This window comes from Tamandua tetradactyla, chromosome 3 (assembly GCF_023851605.1).
Source record: "Tamandua tetradactyla isolate mTamTet1 chromosome 3, mTamTet1.pri, whole genome shotgun sequence".
Taxonomy (NCBI): Eukaryota; Metazoa; Chordata; class Mammalia; order Pilosa; family Myrmecophagidae; genus Tamandua; species Tamandua tetradactyla.
Genome location: NC_135329.1, coordinates 149,701,731 through 149,721,352, shown reverse-complemented (window position 1 = coordinate 149,721,352; position 19,622 = coordinate 149,701,731). Strand labels below are relative to the sequence as shown.

Sequence of the window (19,622 nt, the reverse complement as noted above, 5' to 3'; positions counted from 1 at the left end):
GAGAGGGTCTATATCTGAGCACTCTATTCGATTCCATTGGTCAATATATCTATCTTTATGCCAATACCATGCTGTTTTGAACACTGTGGCTTCATAATATGCCTTAAAGTCCAGCAACGTGAGACCTCCAGCTTTCTTTTTTTTCCTCAAAATACTTTTAGCAATTTGGGGCACCCTGCCCTTCCAGATAAATTTGCTTATTGGTTTTTCTATTTCTGAAAAATAAGTTGTTGGGATTTTGATTGGTATGGCATTGAATCTGTAGATCAATTTAGGTAGGATTGGCATCTTAACTATATTTAGTCTTCCAATACATGAACATGGTATGCCCTTCCATCGATTTAGGTCTTCTGTGATTTCTTTTAACAGTTTTTTGTAGTTTTCTTTGTATAGGTTTTTTGTCTCTTTAGTTAAATTTATTCCTAGGTATTTTATTCTTTTAGTTGCAATTGTAAATGGAATTCGTTTCTTGATTTCCCCCTCAGCCTGTTCATTGCTAGTGTATAGAAATGCTACAGATTTTTGAATGTTGATCTTGTAACCTGCTACTTTGCTGTACTCATTTATTAGCTCTAGTAGTTTTGTTGTGGATTTTTCCGGGTTTTTGACGTATAATATCATATCGTCTGCAAACAGTGATAGTTTTACTTCTTCCTTTCCAATTCTGATGCCTTGTATTTCTTTTTCTTGTCTAATTGCTCTGGCTAGAACCTCCAACACAATGTTGAATAATAGTGGTGATAGTGGACATCCTTGTCTTGTTCCTGATCTTAGGGGGAAAGTTTTCAATTTTTCCCCATTGAGGATGATATTAGCTGTGGGTTTTTCATATATTCCCTCTATCATTTTAAGGAAGTTCCCTTGTATTCCTATCTTTTGAAGTGTTTTCAACAGGAAAGGATGTTGAATCTTGTCAAATGCTTTCTCTGTATCAACTGAGATGATCATGTGATTTTTCTGCTTTGATTTGTTGATATGGTGTATTATATTAATTGATTTTCTTATGTTGAACCATCCTTGCATACCTGGGATGAATCCTACTTGGTCATGATGTATAATTCTTTTAATGTGTTGTTGGATTCGATTTGCTAGAATTTTGTTGAGGATTTTTGCATCTATATTCATTAGAGAGATTGGTCTGTAGTTTTCTTTTTTTGTAATATCTTTGCCTGGTTTTGGTATGAGGATGATGTTGGCTTCATAGAATGAATTAGGTAGCTTTCCCTCCACTTCAATTTTTTTGAAGAGTTTGAGGAGAGTTGGTACTAATTCTTTCTGTAATGTGTGGTAGCATTCACATGTAAAGCCGTCTGGTCCTGGACTTTTCTTTTTAGGAAGCTTTTGAATGACTGATTCAATTTCTTTACTTGTGATTGGTTTGTTGAGGTCATCTATTTCTTCTTGAGTCAAAGTTGGTTGTTCATGTCTTTCCAGGAACCCGTCCATTTCCTCTAAATTGTTGTATTTATTAGCGTAAAGTTGTTCATAGTATCCTGTTATTACCTCCTTTATTTCTGTGAGGTCAGTGGTTATGTCTCCTCTTCCATTTCTGATCTTATTTATTTGCATCCTCTCTCTTCTTCTTTTTGTCAATCTTGCTAAGGGCCCATCAATCTTACTGATTTTCTCTATTGTTTTCATGTTTTCAATTTCATTTATTTCTGCTCTAATCTTTGTTATTTCTTTCCTTTCGCTTGCTTTGGGGTTAGTTTGCTATTCTTTCTCCAGTTCTTCCAAGTGACAGTTAATTCCTGAATTTTTGCCTTTTCTTTTTTTCTGATATAGGCATTTAGGGCAATAAATTTCCCTCTTAGCACTGCCTTTGCTGCGTCCCATAGGTTTTGATATGTTGTGTTTTCGTTTTCATTTGCCTCGAGATATTTACTAATTTCTCTTGCAATTTCTTCCTTGACCCACTCGTTGTTTAAGAGTGTGTTGTTGAGCCTCCACGTATTTGTGAATTTTCTGGCACGTCGTCTATTATTGATTTCCAACTTCATTCCTTTATGATCCGAGAAAGTGTATGATTTCAATCTTTTTAAATTTGTTAAGACTTGCTTTGTGACCCAGCATATGGTCTATCTTTGAGAATGATCCATGAGCACTTGAGAAAAAGGTGTATCCTGCTGTTGTGGGATGTAATGTCCTATAAATGTCTGTTAAGTCTAGCTCATTTATAGTAATATTCAAATTCTCTATTTCTTTATTGATCCTCTGTCTAGATGTTCTGTCCATTGATGAGAGTGGGGAATTGAAGTCTCCAACTATTATGGTATATGTGTCTATTTCCCTTTTCAGTGTTTGCAGTGTATTCCTCACGTATTTTGGGGCATTCTGGTGCGGTGCATAAATATTCATGATTGTTATGTCTTCTTGTTTAATTGTTCCTTTTATTAGTAGATAGTGTCCTTCTTTGTCTCTTTTAACTGTTTTACATTTGATGTCTAATTTGTTGGATATTAGTACAGCTACTCCTGCTCTTTTCTGGTTGTTATTTGCATGAAATATCTTTTCCCAACCTTTCACTTTCAACCTATGTCTATCTTTGGGTCCAAGATGTGTTTCCTGTAGACAGCATATGGAAGAATCCTGTTTTTTAATCCATTCTGCCAGTCTATGCCTTTTGATTGGGGAATTCAGTCCATTAACATTTAGTGTTATTACTGTTTGGGTAATATTTTCCTCTAACATTTTGCCTTTTGTATTATATATATCATACCTGATTTTCCTTCTGTCTACACTCTTCTCCATACCTCTCTTTTCTGTCTTTTCATATCTGACTCTAGTGCTCCCTTTAGTATTTCTTGCAGAGCTGGTCTCTTGGTCACAAATTCTCTCAGTGACTTTTTGTCTGAAAATGTTTTAATTTCTCCCTCATTTTTGAAGGACAATTTTGCTGGATATAGGAGTCTTGGTTGGCACTTTTTCTCTTTTAGTAATTTAAATATATCATCCCACTGTCTTCTAGCTTCCATGGTTTCTGCTGAGAAATCTACACATAGTCTTATTGGGTTTCCCTTGTATGTGACAGACTGTTTTTCTCTTGCTGCTTTCAAGATCCTCTCTTTCTCTTTGACCTCTGACATTCTAACTAGTAAGTGTCTTGGAGAACGCCTATTTGGGTCTATTCTCTTTGGGGTGCGCTGCACTTCTTGGATCTGTCATTTAGGTCTTTCATAAGAGTTGGGAAACTTTCAGTGATAATTTCTTCCATTAGTTTTTCTCCTCCTTTTCCCTTCTCTTCTCCTTCTGGGACACCCACAACACGTATATTTGTGCGCTTCATATTGTCATTCAGTTCCCTGATCCCCTGCTCAAATTTTTCCATTCCTTTCCCTATAGTTTCTGTTTCTTTCTGGAATTCAGATGTTCCATCCTCCAATTCACTAATTCTAGCTTCTGTCTCTTTAAATCTACCATTGTAAGAATCCATTGTTTTTTCCATCTTTTCTACTTTGTCCTTCACTCCCATAAGTTCTGTGATTTGTTTTTTCAGTTTTTCTATTTCTTCTTTTTGTTCAGCCCATGTCTTCTTCATGTCCTCCCTCAATTTACTGATTTGGTTTTTGAAGTGGTTTTCCATTTCTGTTCGTATATTCAGCATTACTTGTCTCAGCTCCTGTATCTCATTTGAACTATTGGTTTGTTCCTTTGACTGGGCCATATCTTCAATTTTCTGAGCGTGATCCGTTATTTTCTGCTGGCGTCTGGGCATTTAATCAGATTTCCCTGGGTGTGAGACCCAGCACGTTGAAAGATTTTTCTGTGAAATCTCTGGGCTCTGTTTTTCTTATCCTGCCCAGTAGGTGGCGCTTGTGGCGCTCGTCTGTCTGCGGTCCCACCAGTAAAAGATGCTGTGGCTCCTTTAACTTTGGAAAATTCTCGCTGTGGGGGAGGGTCGCCAGCTGAAGCGGCTTGGGGGAGTGCCAATCCGAATCTCCCAGCTGGCCTGGGAATCTGCGTGTGGGGAGGGTCGCCGGCCTCCGCGGCTTGAGGGAACGCCTGTCCAAATTTCCCAGCCGACCCGGGGCGCCAAGCGTGGCGGGGGAGGCGCCGGCCGCCGCGGCTTGGGGGAGTGCCTATCCACCGTTCCCAGCCGGACCGGGAAGCCATGTGTTTGGAAGGGACCCCGGTCGCTGGTCTCCGTGGCTTGGGGGATCTCCGATCCAATTCTCCCAGCTGGTCCAGGGGGCCGCGTGTGGGGGGGGGCGCCAGCCACCATGGATTGAGGGGATCGCCTGTCCAATTCTCCCAGCCGGCCCGGGGAGGAGGGAGGGAGGGACTCCGGCCGCCTGCCACCCCGGCCTGGGGAAGCGCGCGCCCCTCGGTGATCTCACCGCAGCGGGTTCTCCCAGCCAGTCAGCCGTTCCAGAATGGGGTACACTGTCTTCTTGGTCTCTGTCGTGGCTCCGGGAGCTGTTCTGTACCGTTTCTACTTCCTTAGTAGCTGTTCTGGAGGAGGAACTAAGACCCACGCATCTTACTAAGCCGCCATCTTCTCCGGAAGTCCCAAGGTATGATTTTAATATAGATTTTAATATGCTCACTGATTGTCACACAAGGAATACAAAGTTTAATGAGAGCTCAGAGAAAGTAGTGTCCATCTCTAGCTGAGAGAAGGCTTCATTATGATATCATCTAAACATCCAATAGCTTTGGAGGGTGGCAGAAATTTGATAATCAATTTTAGACAAAAAAGGGATTTCCCATACTAGTAAATAGTCCAAATTAACTAAAGCATAGAATATATGCAAAGTCATGGAGAACAGCAAAGAGCCTTGAATGGCAAAATAAAGAGGTTGAGCATTATTACTTCAATAATAATAGGAAGCAATAGAATCAAAATAGTATTTTCTGTGTTCCAGGACGCCAACAAAAGTAGAAATCTAACATGTCTGCTTTAAAACTTCGCTGACTCTCCAAAGTAGATAAAATCCCAATTTTTTACTTACCATAGCATATGCTGCACACTGCAATGTTTCTTTTCCAGCCTACATTTTCACCTTTCTTAACAACTATTCCTCCAGACACACTAAAATTTAATACAATTCCTTATACACATCATAGTCTTTTATATCTGCCTGCTTTGCATTTGCCACACACTCCATCTGAAATGCCTTTCTCTCCCTAGAGAACTCCTATTTATCCATCAATAACCAGTTCAAAAGTCACTTCCCCTACAAAGCCTTTCTTTTCCTATCTTCCTCAAGAAGAATTTATGGCTTCTTCCAGACACATTGATTATGGCATTTATTACATCATATATTCTATAAATCTGTCTATATATGTTCACTGCACTGTCAATCATTTTTGCAATGTTAGAATATAGCACAGAACCAGTAGGCAGCAAGTACTCACACTTTCCTTGAACTAAGATTGGTCTGGCAATGGAACAATCATTTAAGGGAAGAAAATAAAGAAAGGGAGATCAGATTAGGTGGCAGATGATTAAGATTTAATCTAGGGTGATGGCAACAGAAAAAAAAAACGTATCTTAAGAATCACAGCTAATAGGCAGAATCTATAATAATCTGCCAACAGAGTGAATAAGGAATGGGGAACAGAGCTCACCGTGGTTTTATGACTGAGTTTTGGGCTTTGGTGACTAAATACTGATGGAAGTAAATAGAAATAGTGGAGTACCAGGCTTAAAGGCTAAAATAATGGCCTTATACAGGTAAGATGAGTTGGTATAGCCAGCAAGACATTCAAATAGGAATGCCAACATTAAAAATACGAAAATGGGATTTGAGAAAGCTACAGATATTAACTTAAAGTTCCCCCAATAGTGATGAAAACTAATACAATATGAGTAGAAGAGATTTTTAAGGAAGAAAATGGAGAAGAAAAGACTAAGAATTTATCCTAGGCTTTGTGAATTTAGGAAGCAAGAAGAGAAGTGAGCAAAGATATGGCCCAAAAGGTAGACAAGGGAGAAGAAAACCAAGGGAGTACAAAATTAAGGGAGTTAAGAAAGAGATAAGAATATGTATCTCCTAGGTACTGGGAATTTGTCAAAAGAATGACTAAGGATTTCATAATTAGGTTGTTTCAAAGAGTGACATATATAGAAAACCATTTCAAAGAGCTATCCGAGCAGGCTTCTAAGCAGGAGAAAAAAGTCAGCAGAGAGAAAAATGTTGATGACTAAAGGGAAAATAAGTAAGATGAAAGAATGAAAGAAGATTCTGGAGAAATAATCATTAAAACAAGCAGAGGGGCGGGCCGCGGTGGCTCAGCGGGCAAAGTGCTTGCCTGCTATGCCGGAGGACCTCGGTTCGATTCCCGGCCCCAGCCCATGTAACAAAAACGGAGAAACAGAATACAATAAAAACAAGAAAATGTTTAAAAATGTTTCCCTTTCTTCCTTCCTTCCTTCCTTCTATCCTTCCTTCCTTCTCTCTGTCTTTCCTTTAAAAAAAAAAAAAAAAAAAAAACAAGCAGAGGATCCGGCTGTGACATCTTTCAATGCATGATAGCCAGGATTGGTTCAGCTAATTTAAGTGCACGGGCAGCTATTTTTGTACTATGATCACCACCAACAACCACCTCCTTTCTAGGCAATCACTAATTGAAGAAGTAATGTAGATATGTGACCCAAGTACTGGGAACAAGTGGATTCAAGTCACTCTTCTACTGGCTGAATATCCTGGAGGAGTGGGGGTGACAGTATTTTATTATTTGGTCAGAAGAGCAGAAAAAGCTAGTCCACTCAGAGAAACAGACAGCAGATACTAGCAAGAAGTGATACTACCAAGAAACCTGATGATTCCCTGGTTCTTAGTTCTAATAGTTTCCTTAGGCCACCCTCCAATCCTGCCACCAGATTTCTTGGTGCTCCTGTACTTTAATAGCAAATACCCTTTGAAGTTTTAACTTAGCTCAAATTAGTACTTATATTGAACAGTTTAAATATACCTATCAAAAAACAAGAATTCCTTTTAAAAAGTTAGCAATTGTATAAAATCTGAAGGAAGGCACGTCAAACTACAATGGACTTTTTGAAAACAGTGGCAGTTGGCAACTAAAAACGTAGAACCAAAATCAGGCTTGTAGTCTAATAGTACATTATAAGGCCACAAATATTTTATGAAGACAAAGCAGACAAACACTATCTGGAAATCAAAACCAGCTAATATAAAAGAACAAAGGCAAAATCTTTCTTAAGATTTTACTTCAAAAATGAAGAGGCACGGCCATGGTGGCTCAGTGGCAGAGTTCTCGCCTGCCGTGACAGAGACCCAGGTTCAGTTCCTGGTGCCTGGCTATGTTAAAAACAAAAATGAAGAGGCAGTGATGGAAGCAAAATAAGCAGTGTGGGCAAATCCAAGCTTCCATTCCCCCACGGAAACACTGAAAAACAAGCAGAAATTGTCAGAAACAACTTTGTCAGAAATCTGGAAATTGCCAAAGGTTTACAGCGACCAACAGAACACCAAATTAAGACAAAAGCAAATTAAAAATGCTAGGAAAGGAGTGATGTTATCAAGATGGTAGAGTCAGAAGTTTCAAAATCCCCCCCCCCCCAGATACACTGAAAAACAAACAGAAAACGGGAGAATTTTCTCAGAACTCTGGAAAGCAGTCAAAGGCTTACAGCAACTAAATGAATGCCACTTGCAAATATATGGTAAGAAAGTCTCATGGCTCATAGCTACCCACTCTTGATACAGGAGTAGCTCGTGTTTGTTGTATGGATTTTAAGATCAAGGTTCTAGAGGAAGCAGGGCATGCCTTAATCACAGACTGAAGTGTACATACGTCTGTTCCAATCCATATGGTAGCAGCATGACAGACTAACCAAAGGGGCTCACTTTTGTCTCATCTGTTCTAAAACTCACTCTGGCCAGAGAAGCAACTGGTATGGCCACTAAAACCAATCAAACCACAGTTGTCTGGGTCAAAATATTATGGTTCAAAATACAGTAGAGCACCTGGGCTTGGGATGAAAGATATTTTGCTGGGGAAAGTGGAATATTCAGAATGTTTGTGTATACATGGGAAAATATTAGGTCCCACACATGCCCAGGACAAGATATACGCATGGAAAAGACCTGAGCAGAACAAAAGTTTTGATCTCAGGCTGTTCTTTAGGGTCATGTGCAAGGCTGCTTAAGCACTGTAAAAGAATTCCAGCACAGGGCCAATCTGCAAACACTGGGTGGGGTGTTATTTCCCTTTTACTAGCTCTAGGAATTCAAGGAAATCTCTGTTATAACACCAACTGAATATAAGCTAATGGAACAGAGACATCAATGATACACACCTCAAGGAATACAGTCTTTGCTTTAAAAGTTCAGAAAAATCACTAACAAAAACAGACTATCACAGCCTTTAACAATAAGAAAAAAAAAAGAGCAAACACTGGGGAAGGGGAGAATCTGATTTTCAGAGTTAACATTATTAAAGTATTCAACTATCTAGATCTCAACAACAAAAACGGAAGGCTATCAAGAAACAGGGAAAAATGGCCCTTTCAAAGGAACAAAATAAAGTATAAGATATGTGCTGGTTTGAAAGGATGTATGTCCCCTAGAAAAGCCATGTTTTAATTAAAATCCCATTTCATAAAGGTAGAATAATCCCTATTCAATACTGCAAGTTTGAAACTGTAATCAGATCATCTCCCTAGAGATGTGATTTAGTTAAGCGTGGTTGTTAAACTGGATTAGGTGATGACATGTCTCCATCCATGTGGGTGGGTCTTGATTAGTTTCTGAAGTCCTATAAAAGAGGGAATATTTTGGAGAATGATGGAGATTCAGAGAGCAGAGAAGAATGACATAGCCATGAGAAGCAAAGGGCCCACAAGCCAGTGACCTTTGGAGATGAAGAAGGAAAATGCCTCCCGGAGAACTTCATGAAACAGGAAGCCAGGAGAGAAAGTTAGCGATGACACCTTGCTCACCATGCGCCCTTCCAACTGAGAGAGAAACTCTGTGTTCACCATGTGCCCTTCCACTTGAAAGAGAAACTCTGAACTTCACTGGCCTTCTTGAACCAAGGTATCTTTCCCTGGATGCCTTAGATTGGACATTTCCATAGACTTGCTTTAACTGGGACATTTTCTCGGCCTTAGAACTGTAAACTACCAACTTATTAAATTCCCCTTTTTAAAAGCCATTCTGTTTCTGGTATATTGCATTCCAGCAGCTAGCAAACCAGAACAAGATATTATCAATGAGAAAGTCCATATATGAGACTTACTAAACAAAGACTTTAAAACATGTCTTAAATATGCTCAAAAAGATAAAGGAAAACACAGACAAAGAACTAAAAAGGAAATTAGGAAAATGATATATGAACAAACTGAGAATTACAGTAAAGAGAGAAATGATAAAAAGAAACTAAACAGAAATTCTGGAGCTGAAAAGTACAATAACCAATAAAATAAAAATTTTCCTAGGGGAGTATAACAGCAGACTTGAGATAACAGAAGGAAGAAGCAGCAAAAGCGGAAAATAGGACAAGGTAAGTTATTTAGTATAAGGTGCAGGAAAAAAAAAGGAATGCAAAAAAGTGACCAGAGCTGCAGAGACCTGTGAGATACTACCAAGTGCATGAACATATGCATTATGGGAGTCCCAGGAGAGAACAGACAGAAAAGTAGGAAGAAAGAATATTTGAAGGCATAATGGCTGAAAATGTCCCAAGTTTGATAAAAGACAACCAAGAAGTTCAGTGAATACCAAATAGGATAAACTCAAAAAGAGCAACACTGAGTTACATTATAGTCAAAATGTCAAAGACAAAGAATCTTGAAAGCAGCAGGAGAGAAGCAATTTGGCACATACAGTGATCCTCACTAAGATACAGTGCCAATTTCTCTTTGGAAACCATGAGAGCAAGAAGACAGTACAATGGCATATTTAAAGTGCTGAAAGAAGACAGCAATCTTATCAATTATGAATTCTATATCTGGCTAGACTATCTCAAAATGATGTAGAAATTAAGTCACTTCCAAATAAAAAGCTGAAGGAACTTGCTACTACTAGATCTGTCCTATGAGAAATGCAAAAGAGAGATCTTCGGGTTTTAAGGAAAAGACACTAGACAGAAGCTCAAAGTCGTACAAAGATCTCTAGTAAGGCTAACTACATGGGTAAATGTAACTGCCAGCAGTAGTGTATTGTTGATTATAATTCCACTTTTTAGTTTCCACATGATTTAAAAGACAAATGCATAAATAAAATGCAATCATAAATCCATGTTTTGGGGCACAGAATGTATAAAGATGTGATTTGTGACTAAAACAACATAAAGGGGAAATGGAGAATTGTAGCAACATGGTGTGGCATAATTTTATTCTTGGCCTGGTGGCTTAGTCTCTTTCTCTCCCTCCCTCGCCATTTTGGCACGTCAGGTTCTTCTAAGCCTCTGAATTACAAGCCTCACCAGCGACTAGTGATGATGCAGTCTTGTCTCTCTAACCCTATTGGCCTTCTCCTTAGTCCTCCACCTACCCAACATCCTCTGCTATGGGTACACTCAGGAACAGCATCTCTATGGGCACAGTCACTCATCCGTCCTCCCTGTGTGATTGGCTACCCTCCCCTGGAGGCCACGCCCTAACTCCGCCTCTCCTCGAACTGTATATAATCCAGGGCTGATCAAGCCTCGTGGTCTTTAGCTTCTGGCGGCCCTGGCATAAGTGTCTACCAACAATAAAGCTACCTCGCTTCATGCCTTAATTGACTTGGCCTCCAGTGCGCGCCCCTTGGACCCAGACCCCCGGCTCGAGCCCCTTTTCTGCGTGCGGCAGCGTCGTCTAGCAAGCAGTGAGAAGCTGAGGAGTAGAGGGTCCCCGATAGCTTAGCGGCTGGGCCAAACCGCAACATGGTTTGTATATGCTATTGAAGTTAAGTTGGTATCAATGCAAACAAGATTGCTATAGATTTAGGTGTTAAATTTAAGCCCATGTTACCCACAAGGAAGATAGCTAAAAAATATACACAAAAGGAAATGAGAAAGGACTCAAAATGGTTCACTAGAAAAGATGAGTTAAATGCAAAAATAGGAAGCAATGAGGAAAATGAGGCACAAAAGGGTATGAAATAAGTCCTGCTTTATAAGTAATTGCCTTAAACGTAAACGTACAAAAAAAAACCAATCAAAAGGCAGAGATTGGCAAACTGAATAAAAAAACATGACCCCAACGTTCACAAAAGACTGACTATAAACTCAAATACACAAATATGTTAAAAGTGAAAGGACGAGTAAAATATTCCATGCCAATAATAATCAAAGGACAGATGGGATGGCTATACTAATATTAGATAAAATAGACTTTAAGTCAAAAGCTGTTATCTTATAACAAAGAAAGATACTAGACATTGATAATAGTCAATTTATTAAGAAGATATAACAATTACAAAAAAATATGCACCTAACAACAGACACCCAAAATATATGAAGCAAATATTGACAAAACTGAAAAGAGAAATTGATGGTTCTACATTAACAGCAATATACCTCTTTCATGATGGATAGGACATCTAGACAGAACATCTATAAGGAAAGGGAAGATTTGGGCAATACTATCAATCAAGCAGAACAACAGAAATAATAGAACATTTTATCCAACAACAGCAGATTACATATCCTAATCAAGTGCACATGGATCATTCTCCAGGATAGGACATATGTTAGATCACAAAACAAGTCACAATAAGTTTTAAGAGACTTAAATGATACAATCTCCACCACAATGGGATGAAACCAGAAATAAAAAACAGAAGGAATGCTGGAAAACACACAAACAGGTGAAAATTAAACAGTACACTCTTAAACACCAATGAATCAAAGAAGAAATCACAAGGAAAATTATAAAATATCTTGAGATGAATGAAAAGCAAAACACAACATACCAAAATCTATAGGATGCAGTTATGGCACTGTTCAAAGGAAAATTTATGATTCTAAATGCCTACATTTAAAAAGAAAGATCTCAAAACAGTAACATAACCTCACATCTAGAAGAACTAGGGGGAAAAAAAAGAGCAAACCAAACTCAAAGTGAGCAGAAAGAAGTAATTTAAAAAGACTACAGTGGAGACAAAGGCAATAGAGAACAGAAACACAAAAGAGAGAATCAATGAAATCAAAAGTTAATTCTTTGAAAAGATCAACAAAATTGGCAGAACTTTAGCTAGAGTGATGAAAAAAGAGAGGACACAAATGACTAAAATTAGAAATGAAACAAGTGACAAGCAGGAGGACATTACTACTGACCCCAGAGAAATCAGAAGATTTTAAGAGGATACTATGAACAAATATAAGCCAATAAATTAAATAACCTAGATGAAATGGACAAATTCCCAGAAACACACAAACTACTTATACTGACTCTAGAATAAACAGAAGATCTCAACAGATGTGTGAGGAGACACTGGAAAGGTGCATGAAGCAAACTTCAGGGATGCCATTTTGTAATCTAATTACTGATAAAATGGATGTGTTCACTTCACGAAAATTCATTAAACTGTACAATTATGATTTGTGCACATTTTTCTTTATATAATTACATAATAGTTCAAAACAAGTTAACAAAAATGATAAGTACATATACAAAAATTCATAGCTGTTTAAATAAGCTTTTAATCCACCCCAAATTATCTCAGGACCACCCCAAATTATCTCAGGATTATCAGTTCTATGTATACTATACTTTGGGAAATACTAACATAACCAAAGAAAAATAAAGGGAAGGGCAAGAGAATGGCAATAATTCTGGTAGGTAGCTAGAATATATAGTAGATAACAAGTAAATAAGAGCTACGCCCAGAAAGGCTGATGAGGACAACCCCAGAGAAGCTTAACTGCCCTAACAAGGAACTATATATGTATTTCAGTACACAAATGGGATAATACATGCTAATGATGTAAGTGGTACAGGACTGCTGACCTATCATAAAGTTTTCAGCCCTCCCCTTAATTTCTCGAAAAACATTCCAGCAATACTTCCACATTCCCTGACTTCCAGTTTCCAACGTACAGGGACTTCAGCAAGAATAACAATTCTGTCTTCTCCCCAGTGTAGAGGGACTTCAGCAAGAATAACAACTCTGTCTTCTCCCCAACCTACAGACTCACTCTTCCTCATGGGAGATGGAATGATTTATCCAGTTAGTGAATTCTGTAAGAAGGCAGCAAGCATCTGAGATCAACCGCTTCTCTCTTTAGAATCCACCTGCTACAGAGCCCATCTCTCTGTGCCATGTGTCAGACTTACAGGAACTGGCTCTTCCCCTGCTGGGGAGGCTTTCTGTGGTCCAGCACTATCTGTGACTGAGTCTATCTAATTTGGGATGAATATTAGATAGTCCAGATCTAAGCCTACTCTGCATCCTGCTTTATCAGATAAAGCTGACATTTTAATCTCCATATATATATGTATCCTGTCTTACTTCTCAATTGATTTTGAACTTGGATGTTGGAACAAGGATGTGATTAAATATTATCCCTAAAGCCTAACAAATAGAGTACTAATGGAGGAAGGGTGATTACTACTTTATGTCACATGAATAGATTCTACTCAGGATTTCCTGATTTGGTTTGAGCTTGAAATTCACATACAACCTACTGACTAGCAGAAATCTTCTCAATAATAAAGAAATAAAACCATTTAGCTTACCACTTTAAGTTTCAAAGTGTTCCATGAAGTATCTCATCTGACCACAATAGCACTCTATTTCTCTGCAGTCTAAAAAAATGGATCACTCCATTTATTCTACATATTTTTATTAAGTGATCAGATGGTAGATGAGCATATAATAAGCAAAGCAGATGTCTCTATAGTATGTAATTTTGTGACACAAAGAAGTCTATTTGGAGAAGGTCTGTCCATCTCAAAACGATACTCGCAATCTAAAAGAAGTATTGATACCAAATAACCATAGAGATTAAGTGTTCAGAGTTTCTTGTTCATTTACACTTCAATGGTAGAATTAGCTTACAGTCGGGAACTGAATTCTCCATGACCTCTTCCCTTTTTCCTTCTTTCTCCTTTATCTTGGGTCTTCCACATTCCTCCTTCTTTTATTCCCAACACTCTCTTCTCCCACAAGTCAAATGAAAAAATTCATTCACAAAAGGAAACAGCTTGGTCTATCTTTTTAAACTATATATTATATATATTTTTTAATTATGAATTTCATTTTGACAAAATCATATATTTTAGAATTTATTCAACAAGTACAATACGAACTAATGCATTCTTAACTATATTCCACAGTATCTGCTCATAATCTATTTAATCACAAAAGGTTTGCCATGTGGCATAACAAAGAAAACAACCTGAGTATTAAGCAGACAGCTTTCCCCCAGAGAACATCAAGGGTGGCAACACAGCATAGGAAAGGAGCCTGGGCTCTGGATTAAGAACAGAGTTGAAATGCTGTTTTTCATTTCCTATGGTTACATGACTTGAGACAAATTAACTTCATGGAGCTTCTACTTCCTCACCTGTAACAAGCATATTGTATCACTTATTTTTCAGGGCTGTTGTGAAAATTAAATGAGATAACGTACATAAAGCCTCAGCATGGTGCCTGGTGTATTAAGACTTAATCAAATTAAAACATTCTCAATACTACTATCTCTAGATTTCCTATCTATGAACGCAAAGCCAGGTGAGTATTTCATTCAGCATAACTACCAAAATAAGCCCTAATTTTCTGCCAAATGGTGTTAAGTTATATGTTAAGCCACTTACACAAATAACCCTTTGCTCCAGAAATGCCTCAGCACTTACAGGCTCCAGAATGCCTTTCCTGGAAACATTTACAAAAGGTTAATTCAGCTTTTTTCCTTTCTGAAAATTCCTACCAAGTGTTCAAGTGGATGTTAAAAAATACTTTTTTTTAAACGAATGGGATATGTAAATGACATTATAAGCAACTAAACAAAATAATTAGCATTCTTAGTCATCTTTTGACCTATATCAGAAGTTTGAAACTCCCGTAAAAATTGCCCTACGGTTCTGACTAATGCAAACTACGATGAGGTTGGAGCCAAAGTTTCAACTGGGAAAGTGGTTAGCAATACTGAGGGATGGAAATCAACACGAATTTTTCTCTTCTATTTTCATAACAGTGTAATAGCTTTAAAAAAAATTTCTAAAATCAAGACATAAAAATGTTACATTATTAATTGACATTTACTATGATTTCTAAGAACCTAAAAATGCATTCAGAAGCAAGGTCTAAAAAGAAATTGTATCTACTCAAGAGTACATGGAGCTGGAGTGATGCAAATGTTCAAAAAAATGATCATGGTGATGAATACATAACTATGTGATGATATTATGAGCCACTGATTGTTCACCATATATGGAATGTTCATATGTTAAGAATGCTTATATGTGATTTTATCTCTGAAAAAAAAAAAAGAGTACATGGAGCAACATGCACTTAAAGAAAAAAAGAGGGTCCAAAAGTAAACTTCCACCCACAAAACCCTGCTTAGCAACCTCAAGCACTGAGAACATATGTTTCTAGTTAGAAGTCATTAGAACCAACTCATAGACCACATGACACGTAGGCAACAGGTTTTGGTCAGTCAGCCCTCTTAAACGTCCACATTCCTCAGGATTCAGTCATCCCTCTCTTTGCCTGGAACAGCAAACTCTCCTCAGCATGGAATCATCCTGTCAAACTATTATTCATATTTTTTAAATCTCCAAAATGTTTCCCCTGATTCCCTAGAGTCTATCACTCCTTCCTTCCTTTGTGCTATGTAACCTATCTTTACAGTGGCACTGAATGAACTCTACTGGAATGTGTATCTCTTTACTATACTATGTACTCCTTGAAGCTGAAGATCTGATTTATCTCTTTATCTCCAGTGCCTAGAACAGTACCTGTCAAAAAGCAACTACTCTATAAATATTGAATAATGTATGCATGACTACTCTGTTAAAGAAATGAAAACATGGCGTTTCAAGAAGTCACTACTCCAAGTCCATGATGAATTTAACCATAACCAGCCATAACATAAAAGAATCATAACCTTATTATTTTTATTTTTTTCTCTATATTATCATTCTATATATTTTTCTGTTGTTTTGCTAGTTCTTTTCCTAAATCGATGCAAATGTACTAAGAAATGATGATCATACATCTATGTGATGATATTAAGAATTACTGATTGCATATGTAGAATGGAATGATTTCTAAATGTTGTGTTAGTTAATTTTTTTTTAATTAATAAAAAAAAAAGAATCATAACCAATGCCATCATACAGGGTAATAAAAGGGAAGGAGTGATATTAATAACACAAATCACCAAAAAATAACTAACATGCAGTCATACTCACAACTTATCGGATATACACTCTGGCTGCTTCTTGCCTTCCCTTTAGGTTCAGCTCTGAGGCTGGCAACCTGAGGCCCAGCTAAACAGCAGAAAGTGGAAGGCATTACCTGGGTTCCCCATGAATAATACTAAGTTGCTCACTTTCTGAGGAAGCTTTTGATGTTTCATCTAATACAAGTTTTTGTGTTCTTTCATACTTTGATTCAAATTTCCAAGAGCTTGTACAGGACCAGATTTTACCACTAGACACTTAACAAGAACCGAAGACTAGGGCTTCCTACCAGCTGTAGCCTATGCTGTAAGTACGTTTTCAGGTATGCCCTGATACCTTCAGGCCTTAGTCCAGACCTTCAGTCACTGACAGCTGATTCACTATGAGGCTTAAAAACGCTATTTTTTTTCTCTGAATGCTGGAGAACAAGGTCCCTAAATCCAACTATAAGAAAAACCTGTCCTACTTTGGTCCTTAGTGTGTGAACCTGCATATTACCATCATACACAACATGTACAAATGAATAGACATACATTTACATAAAGCCATTTAGAAAAGATAAGTTTGTAAAACCAATTTCAGTTAATATAACATAAGGTGAAGCCAGAGGCCTAGATGTGACCCTTGATTCCTCTACGACTCAGAAACCAAGTTCTAGAAAATTTACCTCCTAACATTTTTTTCAAGTATGTTGCCTTCTACCAATACTATGACTTCATTCAGAATCTCTGCATTTCTCATCTGGATAATAGTCTACTAACTGGACTGTCTCTGGACTTAATGAAAATTGCCATTTATTGAAGGGTATGTAACAGGCATTGCACTAAGCACTTGATTACTCAACTTCTTTTGATTCTCAAAGCAACACTACAAGTAGGAATTATCCTTCCCGTTTTTACAGATGAGAGAACTGAACCTCTGAGATGTAAGTGACTTGCCAAAGGTCATACAGCTGGAATTGTGGAGAAGAAATTCAACCCAGATCTATGTTCCCAGCCATTACATGCAACATTGCTCAACATTCTTCAATTCCTTCCCCAATGTACCCTTTCTAAAAGTAAATTTGGTCATTTTTTGCCTCACATAAAACCTGTAATGACTCCTATCACCCTGAGGGTAGAATTCAAGCTGTAGCAACATACCTATCTGACCCTCAGCTTTCTGCCCATAAGAACACTTTTTCCCCTTTGGCATGCTACTTTGGCATTGCTTTGGAAAGTCTTCACCCTAATAAACACAAACCCAAAACTGGGTTAAGCGACCATGTGCTACAGTTATAGCTAAATTTCTTATCACATTATAACTTTATCTTACTAAGTCATTTATCCTTAACAATAAATACCGCTTTTAAATCTCAGTATTGCTAGCACAGTGTGTATGTCCTAGAGGAAGGCCTCAGATGTATACTGGGCAAATGAATTAATTCATCACAAGCATTATAGCTTAATAATTTGGGACTAGAAGTCAATTTTATTTGGTTTCAAATAGTGACCTCACATACCATGCCAGCAAAGCCTGCAGCAAGCTTCTTAATCTGTTTTTTTTTTTCATCTGTGCAATAGGAGAAAACTGCACCTAACTCATGGTTTCAGGAGGAGTAAAAGAAATAATACACTTGGCACATAGAAAGTACCTATTAAACATTATCAACATTTTTTTTCACTCCCAACGTTTATCCACATCTCAGATAATAACTTCTCCCACTAGCTTCCATCAGAGGTTAGGGATCCCCAAAGAGTCAGAAGTCAAGAACTCTTATAACTATTCTTCATCCATAAACAAGGGTTTTTCAGTTCTTGTATGAACGCAGTAGCTACCCTACCCTAAATCACTAACTAGTGTTTGCAGTTTACCGCTTCTCACCCACCAATGGATTTCTTCCTTCAAAGTCAAAGCCCATGCCCCTAAACTGGCAAAAAACCCTGCTCCACAGAAACCAGTCAATACCCTCCTCCAGGGCCCCAACATCTCTCCCCACAGGCTTACGTAGACCTCTACGATCATTAGTACAAATTTACACTCTCTCGGTGGAGAGCAATAGAATCCTTTCTACCCATGCCAAGACATCAGCTTTCAAAGAATTAATTCAAAATAGGAAATGAATTATTGCCAGAAACGACCCAAGATAGAAGATCCCCTTAGGCCCTTCCCCAAAAGGAGTTCTTCAGATCTGTTACCCTCAAACAGTGACCACGATGTACTATCCTATCCCGCCCCCTTCCTGACAGAGTTCAGGGTCCCGTCCACACTCTCCTAAATGAAGTGGGTCCCTACTTCCAAGGACCAGGACTCCTCCCGCCTACCCGTGTCACCTCCCTTCCCTTCTTGCCTTATGACCTCCCGCAACACAGGCCCGGCCTGATCCCTCGCCTCTAGCTCTTCCACAACTCCACTACTCACCGCTTCTTGGGGATAGTACCCGACTCCAGCGCAGCCGGAGTAGCCGTGGGCGCCCCCACGGCAGCCGACGCGGCTCTCCGAGCTTTGCACGCATTGGTACCCAGAGCCTCCTGAGGCCGGCCCAGGAGATGGCCCGAGAGAACCCGCAGCCTCCGTCCGGCCCGGGCCCGGTCCGCATCCCGGTCCGCTGCAGAGCCAGATCCCGCACCCGTCCCGCCTGCTGCAGCCGCCGCCTCCGCCATGGCTTCCGCCTTGTGCTGCCGCCCGGGACCGCTGGGCGCGGGTGAAAGGTCACTCAGAGCTGCGCCCGGCGCGACCATTCGCTGCGGCGCATCCCGGCAGCCACTGCGGCGACTGGGCGGCGGGTGCCATGCGCCTGGAGCTTTACATTCTCTGCGCCCGCCTCCAGCGCCCGCCGACTATCCCCTGCTGCGACTCCGCCGCTGGCACCTGCCAAGCAGGTGAATATGAACCTCCCCAGGGTTGGTCCGGGCCCAGCTGGCAGAATTAGGCGTCAAACCAGAAGCGCCTCAGGGGTGTTCTAGTACTCTGCGCGGTGTCCTTGGGAAATATGCATTGCCGCAACGTGAGTGTGGACCGTGCTGCTAAACTTGACAGTGAAACCAGCATCACACTTTCCCTAACTGAGATCCCAGCGCTCCACTTCTGAACCCTTTCCCTGCGGAGTCACTCAAGTGACTCAAAACCGACTAGTGACCATTACCCATTAGAACAACTTGCTATCATATTCTCATGGCCTACTTCTTTGCCTGCAATTGCGTGTAATACCGTAAGTGAAGTTAGTAATCTCCATTTTACAAATGAAAAAAAAACAAACAAACAAAAAAAAACAGGCTCAGAGACATTATCTAACTGACCCGAGGGCATGCAGTTTATACAGGCTAAAGCGGAGTTC

General features: G+C 39.2%; 1 protein-coding gene across 2 annotated transcripts in view; it reads right to left on the bottom strand.

The window, feature by feature from the left end:
- Nucleotides 1-18,976, bottom strand: part of AGPS (alkylglycerone phosphate synthase) — a 211,460-nt gene extending 192,484 nt beyond the window's left edge. Inside the window, exon 1 of one of the 2 annotated variants that reach the window (XM_077154266.1) lies at nucleotides 18,707-18,976. In XM_077154266.1, the coding sequence (XP_077010381.1) occupies nucleotides 18,707-18,948 (242 nt within the window). In that variant the 5' untranslated portion in view covers nucleotides 18,949-18,976. The remainder of the gene's footprint in view (nucleotides 1-18,706) is intronic. The other variant, XM_077154267.1, reaches the window with a different exon arrangement.
- Between the last annotated feature and the right edge of the window lie 646 nt (nucleotides 18,977-19,622).